General features: G+C 40.1%; 1 protein-coding gene across 1 annotated transcript in view; it reads right to left on the minus strand.

Moving 5' to 3' along the window:
• sspo (SCO-spondin) overlaps positions 1-24,267 on the minus strand; it is a gene marked incomplete at its 5' end in the record, with an annotated part of 155,039 nt that overhangs the window by 91,687 nt on the left and 39,085 nt on the right. Inside the window, 21 exon segments of the mRNA XM_082183265.1 lie at positions 495-697; positions 2,095-2,236; positions 3,262-3,389; positions 5,534-5,779; positions 6,057-6,170; positions 6,251-6,305; positions 6,738-6,897; positions 8,070-8,220; positions 10,778-10,960; positions 11,143-11,280; positions 12,096-12,248; positions 13,467-13,677; positions 14,881-14,981; positions 15,240-15,362; positions 17,324-17,554; positions 18,054-18,290; positions 19,062-19,471; positions 20,704-20,797; positions 22,729-22,878; positions 23,684-23,793; positions 23,874-24,001. Coding sequence (XP_082039391.1) covers positions 495-697; positions 2,095-2,236; positions 3,262-3,389; positions 5,534-5,779; positions 6,057-6,170; positions 6,251-6,305; positions 6,738-6,897; positions 8,070-8,220; positions 10,778-10,960; positions 11,143-11,280; positions 12,096-12,248; positions 13,467-13,677; positions 14,881-14,981; positions 15,240-15,362; positions 17,324-17,554; positions 18,054-18,290; positions 19,062-19,471; positions 20,704-20,797; positions 22,729-22,878; positions 23,684-23,793; positions 23,874-24,001 — 3,468 coding nt within the window.

The following is a 24,267-nucleotide window of genomic DNA, read 5'->3' on the forward strand; positions in this document are numbered from 1 at the left end:
TTCTGTATTGTGGCATTCTTAAATGTTAAATTAATTTAAATAATAATTAATTATGAATAATTAAGGTAAGAATATAATATGATAATATAAAACTTAAAAATATATAATATATTAATATAAATCTAAACAAATTAGGTACATACACATATTTTTAATTTTTTTATTATATATATAGCCTAAGGCACACCTGTGCAATAATCATGCATCTTGATATGCCACACCTGTGAGGTGGATGGATTATCTCGGCAAAGGTGAAGTGCTCACTAACACAGATTTAGACAGATTTGTGAACAATATTTCAGAGAAATAGGCCTTTTGTGTACATAGAAAAAGATCTTTGAGTTCAGCTCATGAAAAATGGGGGGAAAAACAAAAGTGTTGCGTTTATAATTTTGTTCAGTGTATTAATGTGTTTTATTTTTTAAGGGTTGGGCATGTCATTGTCAGATTTGTCTTCAGATGTGATTGTAGTTGAGAAGTTAAGAAAGTCTCACAGTGGTGGTCAGGACTCTGGCTGTGGTCTTGCTGGGTGTCCTGAGCGGGGCGGCAGTGGGGGTGACGTGGGTCGTATTAGTGTGTGTACAGTCTCTCTCATCCGCCCCATCAGGACATTGAGGAACTCCATCACAGCGCCACTCCGCCTCAACACACCCCCCTGGAGGAGGGCAGGAGAACTGACCCGACGCGCAGCCCGTTCCTGGAGACGAAACAAACACTTCAGTCCAAAGTGTGAGGCAAGAAAAAACGCACAGAGAAAATAAAGCATAGGATATATAAATTTAGGATTATAAGAGTTTTGCATTCTGATATTATTTACATTTTCTCTTCAAATTCCATTTATAATAATAATGCATCTAGATCTTTTACTTTTGAGCTGTTTGCAATTCTCATTATCCTTAATGGTGATTTTATTTAAAATATCATTACTGTCATGCAGTCACTTTTTAATCATTTGAATTAGAATAACTGAATGGCTGTGCAACAAATGATATGATGATGTACAGATATTGTACAATTAAAAATATATATATTAGGTTTTTCACATAATAAATCTATTTACATTTTTCCATATTTCACTTTTTTTTTGCAATATGCTAATGACAACTGATACAAAATATTTTTTGTTTCTTTCTTTTGGTTTTATATCATGACATTAAATGCAAGCTCCATAAACTAAATTCTCACCTGTATTTGTAATTATACTATCATAGTAACTATTATATTATACTATTATATGCTAACTGTAACCATGGTATTGTGGCAGAAATAGTCAAATGTTTTTACATTATTCATCTCATGGTTCGTACAACCTTTTAAGAGAGAAATTCAAGCACTTTTCAAGGGCTTAACACTTTTTCCAGCACTTCAAAGCTCTAAATAGTATCCAGTTTAAATGTTATTTTTGATGTGATAGCCATAAACATGATTTGTTAATCTATAAAAGATTGTCCCCATTTGTAAAACTAAAAGTTTCAAAATGTAGGAAAACTAAGATGGCAAACAAAACACTTTTATTAAAAAAAAGAAAAAGACATGAATTACCACTATAACCAGTAGATGGCGGCAGAGGAGCACTAATAGACTTATCAGCCATTTTGACTTTTCTTACACATTTTGCTTTTAAATTTATATTTAGATATTATGAAATATAAAATATCAAATCATCTAGTTTTTTTCAAAGTTTGTCACTTTTTGTATTGAAGTATGAAATAGGAGGTCTCATGAAAAACAAAAACTTCTTCAAATTGTGACTGAATTACACAGAACGCAAGTGAAGAACGATCTTTTTATAATGACTGAAGCTCTCGGTCAGTTCAGAATGATACTATAGAAGAACAATGGAACATTTAATAACCTTAAAATATAAAAATTTGTCCCTATGAAAATTAGGTTGTTAAAAGTTAATTTTATCTGCGTCACAAGCTCAGTGCTTTACTGTCAAATGTGCATTTCCAAGAAATAATGATGTAATATTATTAGTAACTGCTCTTATTAATGCAAAACAATTGTATGATTAAATTGAATTTATGATTAACAATTACAGCTCTCAAGTGTTAGTCTGGAGTTAGTATGGATATGGAAATCAGCGTATACCATCAGCGCATCCCATGAGCTCGACTCTCAGATAGATCCCGTTCTGAAAGTCATGTGGAAGAATCCTCACGAACCGAGCCGACACCATCCGGTCCAGACGGGCCAGAGCTACGCCGCGGTCATCACTGTTACCCTGAAACACCTGGAAGAAACAAAATATTAGAATCTTAACTGATCCAATATTACACAAATTTCCAGCTTAAAAGTGGATGTCTAATGTTATTTCATGCATTCTGACTTATTTATACTGTTAAAGAGTTAGATTCTCATGCTAAACATGCCCAAGAGTATTTTTGTGCCAAATGCACTCCTTCAGGATTTGTTTCGGAAAGTTTTTTTTCGAGAATGGCCCTGTGTGACATCATAAAGGGTGGAATTCCTTGAATTTTTTTTTACACATCAACCAGGGGTGTGTTTCCCAAAACCAACTATGGTCGCAAGTTCCGTCGTTACCAATAGAGTTCAATCGAAATTGCAATCATAGTTGGCCAATGATGCTTTTGTGAAACGCACCCCAGAGCGAGAGTAAGAGCAACGCCCATCAGCGTGCTTCACTTGGGTTACAGAAGCCGTCGGTACCGCTGTCGTTTTGTTTTTAGACCACAAAATCAACAATTTCCCCAAAGAAGTGTGTTTTTGGTTGTGAGAGATAACCTTGTTCAGCTTAAGAACCCATCGTTAGGGGAACAGAGGATGCAGTTTGTGTGTTTGTATGCAAGTGTGTTTGTTTGTTCTCGGCATTTCTGTGACAAATGTTTTACGAACAAGGCCCAGTTCGACACTGGATTTACGGATCGTTTGAAACTGAAAGATGAAGCGGTCCCAGCGATAAAAGATCCCGGTCATGGGTCGGAATCGCAGGCGGTGAGTAACGTCAAATGTCTGTGTTTTGTTGGCAATCGGCGCGTAAGTGCATGTAATGTAAACAACACGAGAGTATAGTGACTGTCCTTGGAATACCCAGGGATAGTGTGTGGCTCTTTAGCTGTTTTCGGAAAGAATCGGTACAGCGTGTCTCTCTTTTAGAAACCTGATAAAACTACGTTTCGGAGATATGAAGGATGCAATCCTACTCTATAGCTACTCAAGATTAACGTGAGATTGGCAGAACCTGTGTGTGTTACTGTATGTACTCTTTAAGGTTTGACAGGTTTATGTGTGCATCACCTTTGCTTTGGGTCTGGCGTCTGTGATCATCTCTTTATACGTGGACCACTGACGGCCGTCGCTGCTGAACTGCAGATAAAAGCTGGACACAAACGTGTCGAACACGCCGCCACCCTGAGTCAACAAGCCTGCACAAACAAACAATCTACAGCGTCACATTACAACTTTACTTTATTAGTGGTGCTTGAAAAGCTTCTTCTTCCATATAGGTACAGTACCAGCCATATTTCATTACAGTGTCAAAGCATCCACTGCCTAGTAACAGCAACACCCTACAGGACGAGTATCTGAACTATAGTTATTTACAAATATGACCAGTGTTGGGGAAAGCTACTTTGAAAAGTGAGCAATTACAATATTGCGTTACTTAGTTACTTTTTTAGAAAAGTAATGTGTTACGTTACTTTTGCGTTACTTTTTTCCCCATCTTGGCTGGGCTGGTTTTAATGACAAAAAAAGTTATATTTTTGGGCAAATGTAAGAAATAATAAACCTCAGGCTGAAGAAAATGCAGATTCATGTGTGTACAGTAGAGGTAGAGTACAGTCGTGTACAGTAGAGTACAGTAGAGTACAGTCATGTACAGTAGTGTACAGTAGAGTACAGACGTGTACAGTAGAGTACAGTAGAGTACAGTAGTGTACAGCGGAGCACAGTAGTGTACAGTAGAGTACAGTAGATTGCAATAGTGTGCAGTAGTGTACAGTAGAGTACAGCCATGTACAGCGGAGTACAGTAGTGTACAGCAGAGTACAGTGGTGTACAGTAGAGTACAGACATGTACAGTAGTGTACAGTGGAGTACAGTTGTGTACAGTAGAGTACAGACGTGTACAGTGGAGTACAATGGTGTACAGTAGAGTGCAGACGTGTACAGTAGTGTACTCCACGTGTACAGTGGAGTACAGTAGAGTACAGCCGTGTACAGTAGAGTACAGTAGTGTGCAGTAGAGTACAGACGTGTGCAGTAGTGTACGCCTCGTGTACAGTGGAGTACAGTAGAGTACAGCAGTGTACAGTAGAGTACAGCAGTGTACAGTAGTGCGCAGTAGAGTACAGTAGTGTGCAGTAGAGTACAGTAGAGTACAGTTGTGTACAGTGAAGTACAGACATGTACAGTAGAGTACAGTAGAGTACAGTAGTGTGCAGTTGAGCACAGTAGAGCACAGTGGTGTACAGTTGTGTACAGCAGAGTGCAGTCATGTACAGTAGAGCACAGTAGAGTACAGTGGAGTACAGTGGTGTACAGTAGAGTACAGTTGTGTACAGTATAGTACAGTAGTGTACAGCGACGTACGGTAGAGCACAGTAGAGTACGGTAATGTGCAGTAGAGCACAGTCGTGTACAGTAGTGTACAGTAGAGTACAGTAAAGTACAGTAGTGTACAGTAGAGCACAGTAGTGTACAGTAGAGGTAGAGTACAGTAGTGTACAGTAGAGGCTCAAGTAAACCTTTAGCTGCTGGTGTTCTGGATAAGTTTAACACTTAATTTACCCCCCCCAAAAAAAATCTATATACATTTTTGCTTATGGTTTACCTGAATCATCGAAGTACATTGGTCAATAAAGTTAGATTAGATGCATAAAAATTTATGTTTTATTTAACATATTTAGTTATTGGAGGTTTGCATAGTATTATAATGATACTGCATTTCACTGATTTTATTCATTTTGAGGAATATTGAATCTTTTTTTTGAGATGAGTGAGATCAAGTGAGATGAGTAAATGCATGCTTACATTTAGTCTAGAACTACAATAACCATCATGTTCACACACACTCACTCTCTCTCTCTCACACACACACACACACACACACACACACACACACACACACACACACACGCCTCTGCACTTCGATTTGTCTCAACATGAGGACAGAAGACCTGTCAGTCAATAAATAGGAAAACAAAGTAACTTGCGTTACTTATTTGAAAAAGTAACTCTTTTTTTTTTTTTTACAAGTTTTAAAAGTAATGCGTTACTTTACTAGTTACTTGAAAAAGTAATCTGATTACGTAACTCAAGTTACTGGTAATGAATTACCCCCAGAGGCGCCACTTTTATGCCTACTAAGAGGGGGAAAGTTGGGACGATTCTAAGGGCCCACGCACTTTTGGGGCCCCCAGAAATCGACTTTTATTAATGGAATCGGTGCAGTACCTCATGTTCTTTCACAGGGCCCAAAATTGCTAGTGGCACCCCTGATTACCCCAACACTGAAAAGGCATAATTGTAATTGATTTCAGCTTCAGAAACAGCTGTTGAGGGTCACCTGTGATATTGTGGCGCCTGAGCAGGTCGATCTGGAGGAACGGGCCGGTGGAGTGTCCGGTCTCCTCAGGGGTCCCGGCCGACAGCTCTCGGTACTCCTTCGGCTCCGGGCTCCAGCCCTGCAGGTCCTCGTGAGGGTCTCGGGCGTGCAAGCGTCCCGCTGACGGAGGGTGGTCAGGCTGATGGGACGAGGCGCTGAAGCTGGAGCCGGGGAGCGAGTGAACGCCCAGAGCAGACCAGCACTCATCTGGTAAACAACAGGAATATCAGAAAACTGAGCTAGAAATGATTCTAATTCATCGAAGTCTATGCAAATAAATTAATAAATACTGAAAAAACTGAGGAATGTTAGGCACTGTCCCAAATGGGACACTTTCATGTGCACTTGCAGCCTTGTGGACTTATACAAGAGCGTAGGATGTCCCATTTCTCATGTTAGGTTTCAGACGGGTGTTCGTGGCCGATATGCACACATATTGCATTATGTCACAAAGGTGTGGACTGAAAACAGGGCTGAAACTGACCTCCAGGGGGCAGAGGGTAAGTTGGGACAGTTGGAGGGCCCTCTGGTGGTGTGGAGGGTCCAACCGTTATTGGCAGGACCATTGGTGTAGTCGTCACGATAGTGGTGATATTCCCTGAAAACACATTACCTGGTGTTATTACGATTACAAAAACCACAAGCATAAATTAATGTATCACGATAAACATGTTAAACCTTTCTCTTCACAATAGCAACACTTGTCGTCTTCCCCTTGAATCAGAGTTTGACCCTGAAATGGAGAACAAATGTTAAACCAGGGAAAGCAAGCCTCTTTCAAACAGTAAATTACCGTTAAATTTACAAATCTAGCGACTCTCCGTTGGCTTTCGAGCTGGAAAAAACCTAGTCAGGCCAATCACATTGTGTATAGAGTCGGCGGGCGAGCTTAACGTAATGACAACAGAGTTGTGACGGTTCCCTGCTACTTGAAAACATGTAAACAACATTAAAAGCTTGATTTTCACCACAGGGGGACTTTAAGTGTCTTTTGAACACACACACACACACACACACACACACACACACACACACACACACACACACACACACACACACACACACACACACACACACACACACACACACACACACACACACACACACACACACACACACACACACACACACACACACACACACACACACACACACACACACACACCTGTGGGCATCCAGTGGCAGCATAAGGACAGTACGGGCCGCACTGCACGGTGAAGTTGGGCAAACACTGACACAACTGGCACTGACCGCCTTTCCAGCGCTCGCCAACCGTGTGTGTGTGTCCACGATATTCACACTCGCTGCACGGCTCTGTCTGACAGCTGAGGACACACACACACACACAAGATGAAAAACAGTTATGATCTTATATTGTACACTCTAAAAAATGCAGGGTTGTTTCCAAATCTGGGTCAAATATGGACGAACCCAACCGTTGGGTTAAAAATTTTAATAATATTTTTTTTAACCCAACGGCTGGGCTTGTCCATATTTGACCCAATTGGGGTTAAAACAACCCTGCACAACGCTTGCAACGACAGGGTCATGGGTTCGATTCCCAGGGAATGCATGAACTAATCAAATATACACTACCAGTCAAAAGTTTTAGATCGGTAAGATTTTTAAGGTTTTTAAAAGAAGTCTCTTCTTCTCACCAAGGCTGCATTTATTTGATTAAAAATACACACACAAAAAAACAGTAATATTGTGAAATATTATGACATTTAAAATAACTGTTTTCTATTATAATATATTTTAAAATGTAATGTATTCCTGTGATCAAAGCTGAATGTTCAACATCATTACTCCAGTCTTCAGTGTCACATGATCCTTCAGAAATCATTCTAATATGATGATTTGATGCTCAAGAAACATTAATTATTATTATCAGTGTTGAAAACAGTTGTGTACAATTTTGTTTCAGGATTCTTTGATGAATAGAAAGTTAAAAAGAACAGCATTTATCTGAAATATAATCTTTTGTAACATTATAAATGTCTTTACTGTCACTTTTGATCAATTTAATTCATCATTGATGAATAAAAGTATTGATTTATTTTATTTATTTCCCCCCAAAAAATTTATAAAAATTCTTACTGACCCCAAACTTTTGAACGGTAGTGTGAGTAATGATGCTGAAAATTCAGCTTTGATCACAGGAATAAATTACACTTTACTATATATTCACATAGAAAACGGCTGATTTAAATTGTAATAATATTTCACAATATTACAGTTTTTTTGTATTTTTAATCATATAAATGCAGCCTTGGTGAGCAGAAGAGACTTCTTTTGAAAACATTAAAAATCGTACCGATATAAAACTTTTGACTGGTAGTGCTGCCTTGAATGCGTGCAATACAATGCAAGTCGCTTCATCTTCTAAATGCATATATATAACTCTAAAGTCAAATCCTCTCCTGAAGCAGAGTGGCAGTTCTGTGTTTTATATTTCCCAGATCTTCGGGATGCATTGAGACGTATTCACACTAACCGCCGGGCCTTGCGGTAAATCCCTCGGCACTGTCGGCCGTTGCCGTGTTGTGAGGGGTTATTTGGGCTTCGGAAAGACCATTGGACACTCTGAACTCCACACGGACCCAAACACTCGCCCCACAGAGACCAGGACGACCAGCCGCAGTGAACTGGAGGGAACACACATCAACACAAAGGTCCCCGGCTCAAATTTTTTATTTTGTCATCAAACATTTTCTGATAGTTTTTTACTGTCTATTTACCATCTACTTTGTTAATAGTATATTTTCTGTAGAAAGACAAACATAAATAGTGATGAAAGCCAAAATATAAAATGTCACATGTATTTACTGAGTAATGGAGGGACAAAATGACCATTTTCACCTGAGATTAGGAGCGAATTTACAGGGGTGTAAAAATGACTTCAGAAAGACGGCAGCATAATTTTTTTTTATTTTTACACAGAGATTAGTAGGTCTATTAGTAAAATCTGTTGACTTTAGCAATATTTTATTCATTATATGCCAACGGTGACCGTTAAAAAAATGGGAAAAAGCACTTCTTGTGTTTTTAGTGTCAAGTTTGCATGCCTGTAACTCAAGAAGTATTAAAGATATCTTAATATCCTTTTAGATTCTGGTTCTTAACAAACTTTTCTTTTGGTATCTTCTTCATTTTAAAGGCCCTCGAAAGGTTCAATCCCAGAGATATGGAGATCTTAAAGCTACACTGTGTGATATTTTCCCCCATCTAGCGGTGAAATTGTATATGACTACCCAGTGAATATTAGTTTCTGTTCCTTTCAATTCCGAGGGCGTTTTAACTCCTACGGTGGCCGTATTATTCCAAGATTAACATGGCTTCCAGTTCGACTTTGTCCATGAGTGTTCCTTCAAGTGATGAGGTTACTTGTTTGGTTAGACAAGCAACTATAAAACTTAGAATTTACACAAATAGGCTGAATTACCTGTCGAGAAAAAAGCAGGCAACCTCGGCGTCCGTTTTAAAATCTTTGCTCCTCATGAGCTCTTTCCATCTGGGAAAAGTTACTCCAGTATTGACTTTGGTCTTGCTGATTTGCCTGTCGCGTTGACGTTTTAATTCTCTCTTTCGCTTCCTTGGCGACTCTGTTACATGTCCTCGAGAACAGGCGTGATCCTCCATCAGCAATCTTTCAAATCTGCCGGCAGTCGCGAGTAATCTCCCCCTCGCATTCGTCTCTGTGTCACTGAGTGTAAAGCGCGAAAGGCGAAGCTTGAATTTACAGGTATGTCCCTCTTTGGCGAATGTATTTTTAAGATGGAGGGGCAACATGGCGACCGGCATTCGAGCGACTCGCTCGTATGTATTATAAATGGCAGATTTTATGCTTACGAGAATACTTTATTAGTTGGTGGAAGTAATTACACATGAATGAGCACATATACTTTTGATAGAACAAAGTGTTTTTTGCTAAGAATCAACTTAAAAAGTTACACAGTGTAGCTTTAATGCGGCTCCATTTTCAGTGGTCAAAAACCAAATGTGGATGAGCTGCATTAACATCTCATTAACAAGTCATTTTTGGCTCCAAATCTCAGATGAAAGCTGTAATTTTGATCCTCCACTACAAAACAGTGGATTACTCAGTGAATATACCTCTGTTACATTTAATATTTTTGCTTTCATCACTATTTATGTTTGTCTTTCTACAGGATTTTTTTTAATCAAAATCAAAAATTGTGCCGGCGAAGTTTCCAAAATGTAATTGATTTGACACGGAATGACCCCTGATGTAATAAAACACCTGGCAAGATTCATTTGAACAAGAAACATATACTGAAAATGACCACATTTAAGCAATAACAAGTAACAAAATCAAGACTTTGCTGGTCTGTGATGTAAACTAGAGCTATTTTAAAAAGTTGTCTCACCTCAACTTCCTGTTTCAATAGAAAATACACCAATACATGAATGAAAACTGCATTCCTTAACTCAGGCTTTCATAAACTAGTGTTTGTGAGTGTGTGATTGAGTGTGTGTGTGTGTGTGTGTGTGTGTGTGTGTGTGTGTGTGTGTGTGTGTGTGTGTGTGTGTGTGTGTGTGTGTGTGTGTGTGTGTGTATGTGTGTGTGTGTGTGTGTGTGTAAGAGGGGTGGTGGTAGCGCAATGGATAAGACACATGCCTTTGGTGTGAGAGACCCGGGTTCGAATCCACTGTGAGACACCAATGTGTCCCTGAGCAAGACACTTAACCCCTAGTTGCTCCAGAGGCGTGCGACCTCTGACATATATAGCAATTGTAAGTCGCTTTGTATAAAAGCGTCAGCTAAATGAATAAATGTAAATGTAAATGTAAATGTAAGAGAGAGCGAGAGAGAGAGAGAGTGAGAGTGAGAGTGTGTGTGTGTGTGTGTGTGTGTGTGTGTGTGTGTGTGTGTGTGTGTGAGAGAGAGAGTGTGTGTGTGTGTGTGTGTGTGTGTGTGAGAGAGAGAGAGAGAGAGAGAGAGAGAGAGAGAGAGAGTGAGAGTGTGTGTGTGTGTGTGTGTGTGTGTGTGTGTGTGTGTGTGTGTGTGTGTGTGTGAGAGAGAGTGTGTGTGTGTGTGTGTGTGTGAGAGAGAGAGAGAGAGAGAGAGAGAGTGAGAGAGAGTGAGAGTGTGTGTGTGTGTGTGTGTGTGTGTGTGTGTGTGTGTGTGTGTGTGTGTGTGTGTGTGTGTGTGTGTGTGTGTGCGTGCGTGTGTGTGTTCACCTGAGCACTCTAGGTTGGGCTGACAGCGCTGCACTCGACCTCTCTCACACACACACATGTCACAGCCCACTTTGACCTGCTGACCGGGCCAGTACCGAACCCCTGTCACCTCACACACACACTCCTCCGGCAGAACACACTGATGCTCGTGGTTCATGACCTTCCCATCAGGACACCAGCAGCCTGACAGCATGAAACAACACTGTTTTATTACAACAAAAACACAAAAATCAACAACAAAACAAAGCATTTTTATTGTAATTATGAATTATTCATGATGGTTCTTGTATGGTTATTATATCATCTTATGATACAGACTCTCAGTGACATTAAAGAAGCTGTGAAGTATTCAGAGAAAACAAAACCTGTGAAACACTCTGAGTTGGTGTCACATGTCGTTGCCCCGGATACGTGAGCGCAGGTCAAAGGGCACGGCGCACATCTGTGTGTGACGAGATCCGCGGGACACGAGACGTTAGCACAAGCGTCTTGAGGACACGGTTCTGGAAAACACATCTGAGTTCAGTCACAGAACGGAGAGCAGAGGAACAGACCTGCACTACAGACTGAGCAAACATCCACTGCTGGGATAGAAACCACTTACACCAGTCTGGACCAACTCCAACCTTCCCTCGAAGCCCTAAAATTATATGATATTTTATATTTTGTCCAGAAAGCTTATTTTGTTTCATTTTGATAATATTTTTTCCATTTTTAATGCAATTTATTGGAGATTTTTTTGTTCTTTTTTATTTTATTTACCTTTAAATTACTAGATTTGATCAATAAATAATAAATAAATAGTAATTTAAGCACATTCCTCACATTCTCGTGTCTTGATGAACACAATTTTTTATTTTATTTTTTTACAAAAATATGACCCAAGGGAAGGATGATGGTTAAGATGGGCAAAACTGGTAGCACAAGCTGGGCTAAGATGGTTATAACTGGAGGTAGACCAGCTTAACCAGTGAGGTTACACTGGTAACCAGTGAAGTTTTCAACTGCTGACCAGCGATTTCTGAGAAACACTGTTGAAAGTGGATCAGACCGAGCATCAAAACACATTTGTAGCCAATCAGCAGTAAGGGGTGTGTCCACTCATGAAGGGGAGTGTTTGTGAATTTGAGGGCGGGGCTATCAAGATAGGGGTGTGTTCCTCTCGGGTAGGGGCGTGTTTGTTTTGGTGATTTTAAATATCAACAGTGTTTCTCAGAAATTGCTTACTGCACCTTTAAATGCCGGGGCTCTTTAAAGTCTGGTGGATTCTGATTGGCTGTCAATGTTCTTTTGGTTCAAGCAGTTGTTTGGTTCTTACTGATGTCGAGAGTGAGGTGAGTTTCTCCAGGTAGTTCAGCGCAGGTTCTGCCTCCGTTCTGTGCTGGGAAACACTCTCTCTGACGAACCTCAACGCCACCACAACCGGTACTGCAGTTCGACCATGTGACCCACGGCAGCCAGTAGCCATCCACTGTTGGACAGAAGCAAACACTCAATATCTTACAATTCTTATTACAACTGCAAGAAAGAGAATCAACATGGGGAGCGTCTCAATCAACTCCCGAGTTCGTGAGTATATCATGTGCACAAATTCAGGGACACTGATGTTCAGCGTCACCACTGGTGTTTATGAACAACAGCAGAGCTTTTTTCAGACAGAAATGTTTCTGACATTTACTTTTTTTAATGCTGTTTAGAGTACATTATGATAAAAACTTTGATTGTTACATAAACCTATCATATTGATTCAATAAGTTCAATACCTTATGCTGGAATTAAATTAGGGGGGGGGGGGGGGGGGGTTCATCTTGTGTGATTTAAGTTTCGAGCTCCAGAACTTCTGTAAAGGGAACATAGTGAACATCGATGCTCCTTGGTTTTCTCTGTGCATTATGGGAGTTTTTAGGGAGTGAGCGTTTCAGAGCACTGGAAGGATTTTGCGATTAAATGTCCCACTCCCTGATACATCTCAAAATATAATTGGTCATTTTATAAATTCTCATTTTCTACATAAATCTACAACATTTAAAAAAACATTAAAGTCCCCCTGTGGAGAGAATCCAGCTTTTAATGTAGTTTATGTGTCTATGTGGAGTTATTAATATGCTTTAAGACAAAGCATGTGTAAGTTCATAAGTCGACAGCATTGCTGAGTATTTCCTCCTTAAAACTGCAGTGAACCAAAGACAGTCTCAAACACACGCTTTGAAATCGCTGGTGTTTCTGACGTCACAAACTACCTTGTAACCAATCAGATCAACGTGTGATCGTCAACCAGTGGATCTCTGAGCTGAGTGAGTGAGTGGAGGCGGGGCTCATTTGCATATTCATAGAACCACGCATACTAAAAGAGGATAGGGTGTCGAGTTACATTCAAGATATTTTAAGGCTATTTTAAGGAAAAACACTTAAATATGTAATTTTGGTGATCAAAGATGAGTTTTAAGCGATAAAATTATTGACTACAGGGGACTTTAATTATTAGAAATGCTTAGCGCAGAATCAACTTTGGTTCAAGGATCAGCCAATTTTCCACATGCACTGTAATACGTGGATGTTTAGGAAAGTGCATCTAGTGGTTTAGAGGAGAATTAAATCAAGCCAATGAACCCTATATGTCCCAAAAGCCTGGTTTTACCGTGTCCAAACTAATATTCTGGTGTTATTTGATGAGCAGAGAGTGTTTTACCCGGGCAGGCGGTGGAGTAACACTGCTGTCGTTGTGTTTTCTCTCCTCTACAGTGTCCATCTGAATCCTCTGGGATGCAGCGTCTCTGTCTGCTCACGGTCCCGGATCCACAGCTTTGGCTGCAGGGGCTCCAGGGGCCCCAGGGACCCCAAACACCACAGCCCGTCTCATCGGACCCGTCCGACACACAGTCTGCTGCGCCGTTACACAACTAAAACAACACATCGCAACATTCAAAACTCTACATCAAATAGCATTTATTTTAAATAGAATCTTTTGTAACATTATAAATGTCTTTACTGTAACTTTTGATCAATTTTATTCATCCTTGAAGAATAAAAGTTTCTTTTATTTCTTTCCCCCAAAAAATTAAATAAAAATTCTTACTGACCCCAAACTTTTGAACGGTAGTGTTTAATGTTACAAAAGCTTTCTATTTCAGATAAATGCTGTTTTTTTATTTCTATTCATCAAATAATCCTGAAATAAACATTTTCGTTTTCAACATTGATAATAATCATAAATGTTTCTTGATCATCAAATCATCATATTAGAAGGATTTCTGAAGGATCATGTGACACTGAAGACTGGAGTAATGATGCTTGATCACAGGAATAAATTACATTTTACTATATATTCACATAGACAACAGCTGTTTTAAATTGCAACAATATTTCACAATATTACTGTTTTTTGTTGTTGTATTTTTAATCAAATTAATGCAGCCTTGGTGAACAGAAGAGACTTCGGTAACACTTTAGAATACTGTTCCTTCATTAATGAATAACTACACAGGAACAAATGAGTAATGCATTAGTAACACTCTAGTAACTACTATTAACTAACAAGAAACTCTGATTAACGAATGAATAAGTAATCGCGCTCAGATGAATGTAGTAGTTCATTATTAGCTAATCAATAACTACTATTTTTTTCATACCTCCCAGAGAACTACTATCTATAGGTTCATAATAATTAACATGAATAATGCATAATTTATAATAAAAGGTAATGGTAACCCACTAGTAATGACTCAAGTATTACTACATCATTTTAAAGGAACTACTAATTATTTGGATCAGTATTCTATTCAGTTATTGATTAGCTAATAATGAACTACTACATTCATCTGAGCGCGATTACTTACTAATTCGTTAATCAGAGTTTCTTGTTAGTTAATAGTAGTTACTAGAGTGTTACTAATGCATTACTCATTTGTTCCTGTGTAGTTATTCATTAATGAAGGAACAGTATTCTAAAGTGTTACCGAGACTTCTTTTAAAACATTAAAAAACTTACTGATCATAAACTTTTGACTGGTAGTGTATGATATTTTGACTCTGATTCTAGAAGGGCGATGCACAAACACAAACAAACATGTCAACATTGATTTCACACAGATTGGAATCAGTACCGTGTTGAAGGGAACACAGGATCCATCAGCACAGGTGAACTCGGGACAGACGCGACTGGTGTTTCCCTCACTAGGGGGCGCTGTGGAGGGCCTGACCTTATCTGGAGAGAGAGAATAAAGCACAATTTAAATATAAAGATAACCATAACTATATTAATGTCCGCACCAACGGACAATATCGTTCTGTATTGTAATAATAAGCACTGCAGGTTTGTTGGCTGATCCTTTAAAGGTGCAGTAAGTGATTTCTGAGAAACACTGAGCACCATTCATCTGGGTTTGTTGTGCTATTGTGCATACATACAGCATAAATACTTCGATGAATTCAGTGTGAAGGGCAGATATTATCAGAAACGAACCGCAGAGTATCTCGTCCTCTCCTTTAGGGCAGTCAGGAATCCCGTTACACACACGTGAAATGTTCACACATGTGCGGTTATCACACGAGAAACTGTCCAGACAGGGAGGAATCCGTGTGGAACCTGGTGAGAATGAGGAATACATAATGAAAACAACACTAAAACAAAACCCTGACTTCTGCATGTCTGTCTGGTGTACACATGCTCTCAGTAATTATACGGTGAGAAATGAGGCGTCAAACCCATAGACTGTAAAACAAATATGGCCGTAGTGTCTGTGACGTCACCCGTAGTGTTTCTGACGAGCATTTTTGAAGCCCAAAGTGGGCGGAGCCGACCGTCGCCATCTTGGAAGCGCGTCGCTCCCGGATAAACGAAAATGTGCAGCGAGGCGGATTAGCTGAGGTGACGTGACGCTAACGCTAGCAGACAAACAGCTAGCAGTGACATCAGCGGCAATCCACCTGTCACAAGTGGCCACGCCCTTAATTATGCAGAACTTTAAGGCTTAATGTTATTTACACGGATGAGTTAGAAAAAAATTCACCCCCTCACAGTCGTCATGAAGGGCAAAATTAGCTATAAAGACCAAAACCACTTTTAGCACCAGACTGTAAACGTGTGTTTTTCTGCTGTAAAGTTGGGCATTTTAACATGCGTGTCTATGGGATTGAGTCTCTTCTGCCGCCGGCCTCTAGTGGCCAGTGGATGAACTGCAGTTTAACATGCGTGTCTATGGGATTGAGTCTCTTCTGCAGCCGGTCTCTAGTGGCCAGTGGATGAACTGCAGTTTAACATGCGTGTCTATGGGACTGAGTCTCTTCTGCAGCCGGTCTCTAGTGGCCAGTGGATGAACTGCAGGTTAACATGCGTGTCTATGGGACTGAGTCTCTTCTGCAGCCGGCCTCTAGTGGCCAGTGGATGAACTGCAGTTTAACATGCGTGTCTATGGGACTGAGTCTCTTCTGCAGCCGGTCTCTAGTGGCCAGTGGATGAACTGCAGGTTAACATGCGTGTCTATGGGACTGAGTCTCTTCTGCAGCCGGCCTCTAGTGGCCAGTGGATGAACTGCAGTTTAACATGCGTGTCTATGGGACTGAGTCTCTTCTGCAGCCGGTCTCTAGTGGCCAGTGGATGAACTGCAGGTTAACATGCGTGTCTATGGGACTGAGTCTCTTCTGCAGCCGGCCTCTAGTGGCCAGTGGATGAACTGCAGTTTAACATGCGTGTCTATGGGATTGAGTCTCTTCTGCAGCCGGTCTCTAGTGGCCAGTGGATGAACTGCAGTTTAACATGCGTGTCTATGGGATTGAGTCTCTTCTGCAGCCGGCCTCTAGTGGCCAGTCGATGAACTGCAGTTTAACATGCGTGTCTATGGGATTGAGTCTCTTCTGCAGCCGGCCTCTAGTGGCCAGTCGATGAACTGCAGTTTAACATGCGTGTCTATGGGATTGAGTCTCTTCTGCAGCCGGTCTCAAGTGGCCAGTGGATGAACTGCAGTTTAACATGCGTGTCTATGGGATTGAGTCTCTTCTGCAGCCGGCCTCTAGTGGCCAGTGGATGAACTGCAGTTTAACATGCGTGTCTATGGGACTGAGTCTCTTCTGCAGCCGGCCTCTAGTGGCCAGTCGATGAACTGCAGTTTAACATGCGTGTCTATGGGACTGAGTCTCTTCTGCAGCCGGTCTCAAGTGGCCAGTCGATGAACTGCAGTTTAACATGCGTGTCTATGGGATTGAGTCTCTTCTGCAGCCGGCCTCTAGTGGCCAGTCGATGAACTGCAGTTTAACATGCGTGTCTATGGGACTGAGTCTCTTCTGCAGCCGGTCTCAAGTGGCCAGTGGATGAACTGCAGTTTAACATGCGTGTCTATGGGATTGAGTCTCTTCTGCAGCCGGCCTCTAGTGGCCAGTGGATGAACTGCAGTTTAACATGCGTGTCTATGGGATTGAGTCTCTTCTGCAGACGGCCTCTAGTGGCCAGTGGATGAACTGCAGTTTAAGTCACTCCAGTGTTGGATTCTCGAGAGAGACGGGAAGGTTGCCGCTTGGTCGAACCTCATCTAAGGACACACGTGCTCTTACCGCAGTTGTCCAGGCTCTCGTCTGAGGCGTCTCTGCAGTGGGGCGTCCCGTCACACAGATGCTGGTGTTGGACACACTGGTCTCCAGTCTGGCACAGGAACTGGTCCGGTTGACAGGTACGGGAACACGGTTTCTCATCGCTCCCGTCCAGGCAGTCGGTCTCTCCGTCACAGCGCCACGCTATCGGCACACACTGACCACTCGTACACCCGAACTCAAACTGACTGCAACCTGAAACCACATCATCATTATTCTGTGCTCATAACATGTTTACCCTGAATGCAATGTGAACTGCTTCGGATGAAATGCAAACCTGTTTTATAACCTTTCATATAGGGATGCATGTTAATGTTATCGTTATCGGCCCGATAAGAAAATGTGGCTGATATATTAAAGCTGATAATTAAAGGATTATTTCCTTCTTCTGAGACTCTTCAGATGTTCAACATGATGGTTTTGAGTTGCTTGAAATATGATTGGAATCACTTCAAAAAAGGAAAATACAGTTCAGTGCAAAATGTTCTGTTATATAACTACATAAAATTATAATGAGAACAATGGCTTTTAATTGTGAGACTTTTGTTTTTGTAATCAGGCTCTCAAAAATTATATAAAAACTTGGATTTAGATTTATCGGCCAATATATCAGTTATCGGCTTTCAAATATAAAGAATTATCGGTTGTCGGTATCGGCTAAAATGTTAATTTCGGTGCATCCCTACTTTCTTACCTTTGACGGGACAGATGAGCTCGTCGACGCCGGAGGGACAGTCCCTGTGACCGTCACACACTCTCTCTGCGGACACACACTGATCTCCGGGACACTGGAGCTCTCCGAGCGCACACACACACTCTCTCTCGTCGCTGTAGTCTCCGCAGTCGTCGTGACCGTCGCAGCGGTGCAGATACAGAACACATCGGCCCGAGGAACAGAGGAACTCGTCCGGTCGGCACACGGCACCACAGTCTGAACACACGCACACGCACACGCACACGCACACGCACACGCACACGCACACGCACACGCACACGCACACACACGCACACGCACACGCACACGCACACGCACACGCACACACACACGCACACACACACACACACACACACACACACACACACACACACACACACACACACACACACACACACACACACACACACACACACACACACACAGCATCAGTCCAGGACGTTTACCATGCTGTACTGACATGCAAACAATGACATAATTACGTTAAAGTCTCACATGTGAAACAACAATCACATGTAATTAAACATAAATAACATGTGAAACAATAATTTTATTGTTAAAAAAACAATATATTTTTTAAATGGGTCAGTTTTTTATGAATAGATGCACTTTTATGATGGATAGATGCACTTTTATGATGGATAGATGCACTTTTATCATGGATAGATGCACTTTTATGATGGATAGATGCACTTTTATCATGGATAGATGCACTTTTATGATGGATAGATGCACTTTTATGATGAATAGATGCACTTTTATGATGGATAGATGCACTTTGATGGACTTAAAAAAAATATACTGCCATTCACTGCCATTATAAAGCTTGGAAGATCCAGGACATATTTTAATATAACTCTGATTGTGTTCGTCTGAAAGAAGAGTGTCATATACACCTAGCATGATTTGAGGGAGAGTAAATCATGGGCTAATTTTCATTTTTGGGTGAACTATCCCTTTAACCCACCTAGACGTAAACAAACATACCGTACTCATCAGAATCATCAGCAAATCCACAATCCAGCCTCCCATCACAGACTTTCCTCACCGGCAGACAGCGTCCGTTTGCACACCTGAACTCTCCATCAGGACAGCCGGGCTCTGGTGTGTTGGGCTCACAGAAGTCCTCGTCTGATTGGTCAGCACAGTCGGGATGCCCGTTACACCTGAGCTCTAGCGGTAAACAGGCTCCGGTGGAGCAGCGGAACCGACCCGGCGGACACGTGAACGGACAGACCTCATCAGAACCGTCTCCGCAGTCGTCTTCATTATCACAGAGCCAGACGGAGGGAATACAGCGCTGAGATCCAGCAGAGCAGCGGAACTCAGAGTCCTCGCAGGGAGACGGAGGAGGACACGGAGATCCAACACAACCCCACGCACCGTCAGAACAAGAGCTGGAGAACACAGCACACAACTTTACATTCAATCACAGAAAAACTATTAAATAAGAACCAAAACTGAAGCAGTTTCACTAGTGTTTCAATGCAAAAACCTGCATCTTATTCACTAAATACACACAATCTTATCTAACTGTCTCATGCATATTTAAATGAAGTCATTGACTTTCTTTCTACAAATTGCACTGATATTTTAGGTCTATATGCTCATTATTCCATTAGTGAATCTGGTGCTTAAACACAGACAGTGCATGCAAATAAACTAGAGATACATCTGCAAGATAATGTTTGCAATACAGTTTTATTTTTTGTAACAGAAATTGAATTGTGCATGCTCATTTCCCCCAAAATATCATCTAGTACTCACTTAAAGATTAATAATTAAATCATTGAATTCATCTTTTATACTGTGCATTACAATTGTTTTGTTTTTAGTGAATTCACACTGACAATTTACAATTTAATAATTTATATACAATTACATTTCAAAATTATAGTTGTAAAATTGTATTTGTAATTTATATAGACAGATATAAACAATAAGTTAATTAAAATAAATTAATTGTATTTGCTATTGAGCTTTGTGCATAAATTAAATTTTCCTGAGACAATTTCTCATTTACGGTCATGAACATCCCTGCAAAGTTTTGACGCTCTGAGATGTGGGATGCGTTTGCAAAATTTCTGAGGGTGTTGATGTTTGCGAGTCAATATGACCAGAAATGTCATTGTTAGGCGCAGCTGCACAGACCCCCCCAAAAATATGTATTTTATGTCAGTTTCTCAACTACTCTCTGAGGGTATTTAAATTTACTTTTACATTTATGCACTTTTATCCAAAGAAATGTATGCCTGCAACGCAGGAATGGTAATTTATATGGGAATCAAACGCATGATAAAATAAAAAAATAAAACAGAAACATTTCAAATAAAAAAAGTCACAATTTTACATTTTAAATTTAAAAAAAGTTACAATTTATGATATTCAATGGCTAAAAATACAGTTTAAATACAGTTTTAAAAATAATTTGTTCTAATGTTTATTTTTGGTGTGTAAGGTTTGAGAATTATTCATATTAAAGGTTAACTGTTTTTACTTGATTCCTATGTTTTGTTTTTCATAGTGTGATTTTTCGTGAAATGTATTGAAATAGGGTCAATTTGACCCGCAACATAAACGTAAAACGTACCCAGAATTCTAATATAATACAATGACTCTCTAAACTGACCAGTTCTGACAGTGTTGAGTGACAGTTGCTCCGGCAGGGAATAAAGACCCGTCCCACTCACACGGACACTGAGACGGAGGAATACACACCTCACCTGCCGATGAGAGACACACATGACCATCAGACAGCCTGTGGGATACAGACTATAATCACATGAGTAACTATAGAGGGTGTGCACTGACGTCATGCGTGACTGGATTTAATACGGGGAACTGAGAAAACGAGAATAAAACAAACGATTATCAGTTTAAACTAAAGCTTGGACTCGATATAGTGTTTCTTACAACTTACCAAAGCTCCAGTGATCCGTGGATATTGACATGCAGCCAGAAATAATAATCGTGTTTCCTGACATTTATATGAGCCTGATTTCCACGCCGGGGAAATACATAAAGCAAATGTGCCTGTGAACGCTTTATATAGGCTAAATACAATATAGGTCTAAATCCGGGTGATCACTTATATTAATGTTTTAGCCTATATATCATCATATCGTCCAGCCATAAAACTTGTAGTTTTTTGTCAGTGTTTATTTAAAAACGTCCAATTATGCAGAATATATGATTGTAAATATTTAATTGATGAGTTGTCAATACAATATATAGGGTGATTTTACCGCTAAATTCAGCATATTAACACAAAATGATAAACTGCAAATCCAGCTTTCTCTGCCTGGATCCAGTTGTTTCTGTGAATCTCAGTGATTCATTTGCTTCTCTGTTCTGAAGCTTTCAGCAGTCTGTAAACATATACCTCAGATTTCTTGTCAAATCTAGTTGTACAGTCGATCTCAAAGCTCTTTACTGTTTTAGATGTGTTTAGTGTGTTTTTAGAGGAGTTTAGTGTGTTTTTAGAGGAGTTTAGTGTGTTTTTAGACGTGTTTAGAGGTGTTTAGTGTGTTTTTAGAGGTGTTTAGTGTGTTTAATGTGTTTTTAGAGGTGTTTAGTGTGTTTTAAGACGTGTTTAGTGTGTTTTTAGACGTGTTTAGAGGTGTTTAGTGTGTTTTTAGAGGTGTTTAGTGTGTTTAGTGTGTTTTTAGAGGTGTTTAGTGTGTTTTAAGACGTGTTTAGAGGTGTTTAGTGTGTTTTTAGAGGTGTTTAGTGTGTTTAATGTGTCTTTAGAGGTGTTTAGTGTGTTTTTAGAGGTGTTTAGTGTGTTTTAAGACGTGTTTAGAGGTGTTTAGTGTGTTTTTAGAGGTGTTTAGTGTGTTTAATGTGTCTTTAGAGGTGTTTAGTGTGTTTTTAGAGGTGTTTAGTGTGTTTTTAGACGTGTTTAGAGGTGTTTAGTGTGTTTTTAGAGGTGTTTAGAGGTGTTTAGTGTGTTTTTAGAGGTGTTTAGTGTGTTTTTAGAGGTGTTTAGAGGTGTTTAGTGTGTTTTTAGAGGTGTTTAGTGTGTTTTTAGACGTGTTTAGAGGTGTTTAGTGTGTTTTTAGAGGTGTTTAGTGTGTTTTTAGAGGTGTTTAGAGGTGTTTAGTGTGTTTTTAGAGGTGTTTAGTGTGTGTTTAGAGGTGTTTAGTGTGTTTTTAGAGGTGTTTAGTGTGTTTTTAGACGTTTTAGAGGTGTTCAGTGTGCTTTTAGAGGTGTTTAGTGTGTTTTTAGAGGTGTTTAGAGGTGTTTAGTGTGTTTTTAGAGGTGTTTAGTGTGTTTTTAGAGGTGTTTAGTGTGTTTTTAGACGTTTTAGAGGTGTTCAGTGTGCTTTTAGAGGTGTTTAGTGTGTTTTTAGACGTTTTAGAGGTGTTTAGTGTGTTTTTAGAGGTGTTTAGTGTGTTTTTAGAGGTGTTTAGTGTGTTTTTCGTGGCATTCACGCTGAAAACTAATGATGCCGCTCAGTGTTTCTGCCACTCAGTGTGTGTAACCACAGTCACTCCAGCCGACGGTGACGTCACACGCATACCCTCTATTGCAAACTGAAATATGCATACACACACATAATTAAAACTTGAGCGCTAGGTTTTGGAGTGGAGGACCCGAGACGCTCAAACACATCCGTCTAGTGCATGTTTACAGAAGAACATATTTTTGTTACCGTGCCGAACGGTGCCGTGAGGACAGAAACATCCCTCCACACAGGAGAGGCTTCGGCACAGAGAATCAGAGAGGGAAGGAGTGCTGGGACACGCTGGAGAACAGGCAGGACCACAGGCCTCATAAACTAACCCATTCTCACACTGCAGCGCTGCAGAGACACAACAGAACACACTATTACATACACGAATAATAACTCGATGAGCAGACTCGTGTAGTCAGCCGGATCCAGGCCGTATCCAGATCAGATGGATGAATCTCCTTTATAAATACTTTACAAGGCATAACTAGTCCTCACTTTAGATGAACTCACAAACATAGTTCACTGACCACTACTAAATGCTTTATAACTACCTGAATTAACCATGAATTACAGTAGAAATACATGTTAATAAAGCATTTATTAACACACTAAGTAACTATTACTATATGTCTGAATACTAATATGTATTTAAACAGTTTATTAATCATTTACTAACACTTTCTAAGTGATCTTATGAACCACTGACAACAACTCCTAAATAACTGGTTTGTAAATAATGCAATACTTAATTTAGAAATGATAAATTGATCATTAATAAAGTATGAAAATACAATTATTAAACACATTATAGATATGTTTATAAATCAAGAACAAAGTATTTATAACTGTATTTATAAACTGCTTATTAATGTCTATTAATGCTTTATAGATTATGAATTAACTGTTTACTAATGCTTAACTAATGATTAATAGCGTGCAGTTATTATAAAGTGTTACCGATAAATGACCTAAATTAATAAAAATTGTAACCATCACTGAACTTACTTAAGCAGGACTGTGGCGCTATTTTCTTCTAGAAACAAACTTTGTTGCATTATTTTCCTGTTGCTGATTATTTCCTGATTATTAGTTTCCTGCTGCTTTGAAACGATCTGTATTGTAAAAATATAGAAATAGAGGCGACTTGACTCACGGCAGAGTTCCTGTGACCTCCAGCGCACATACGCTCCTCTGCGGTTACACTCTTCTGCATACGCAGCCACAGCCGTACACAAACACTCACAGTCGCCGCCAGAGTCACACCTGCACAACACACCACACATGAGGACAAGTGCAATCACATGATGAATCTAACTTTAACTTTCAAACCTTCAGTTTCTCACCCGCAGGCGTCAAAGACACACCAGTCGTAGTACTGCTGGTACGGCACTTCTGAGTGACAGGAGCTGAAGATCTCCTGGCTGATCACCGCACACTTCTTCTTCGCCCACGACACGCGGTGAGGGTTGATCTGAAGGTCATGAAAGGTCATTTACCATTTACAGGACACTCAAAAACACATCACTGCAATACATATATGCAGTGATATGACTGTTAAAAGTGTATTTGTCATTGAATCATTCATCTAAGAGATTCGTTTTAAAAATGCTGATCCATCCAGTAATGAAACTAGTGAAGTCTTTGAGTGAGTCATTGAATCATTCATTCAAGAGATTTGTTCAAAAAACGCAGATTCATCCAGTAATGAAACTAGTGAAGTCTTTGAGTGAGTCATTG

Source organism: Leuciscus leuciscus, assembly GCF_965113295.1.
Source record: "Leuciscus leuciscus genome assembly, chromosome: 11".
NCBI lineage: Eukaryota > Metazoa > Chordata > Actinopteri > Cypriniformes > Leuciscidae > Leuciscus > Leuciscus leuciscus.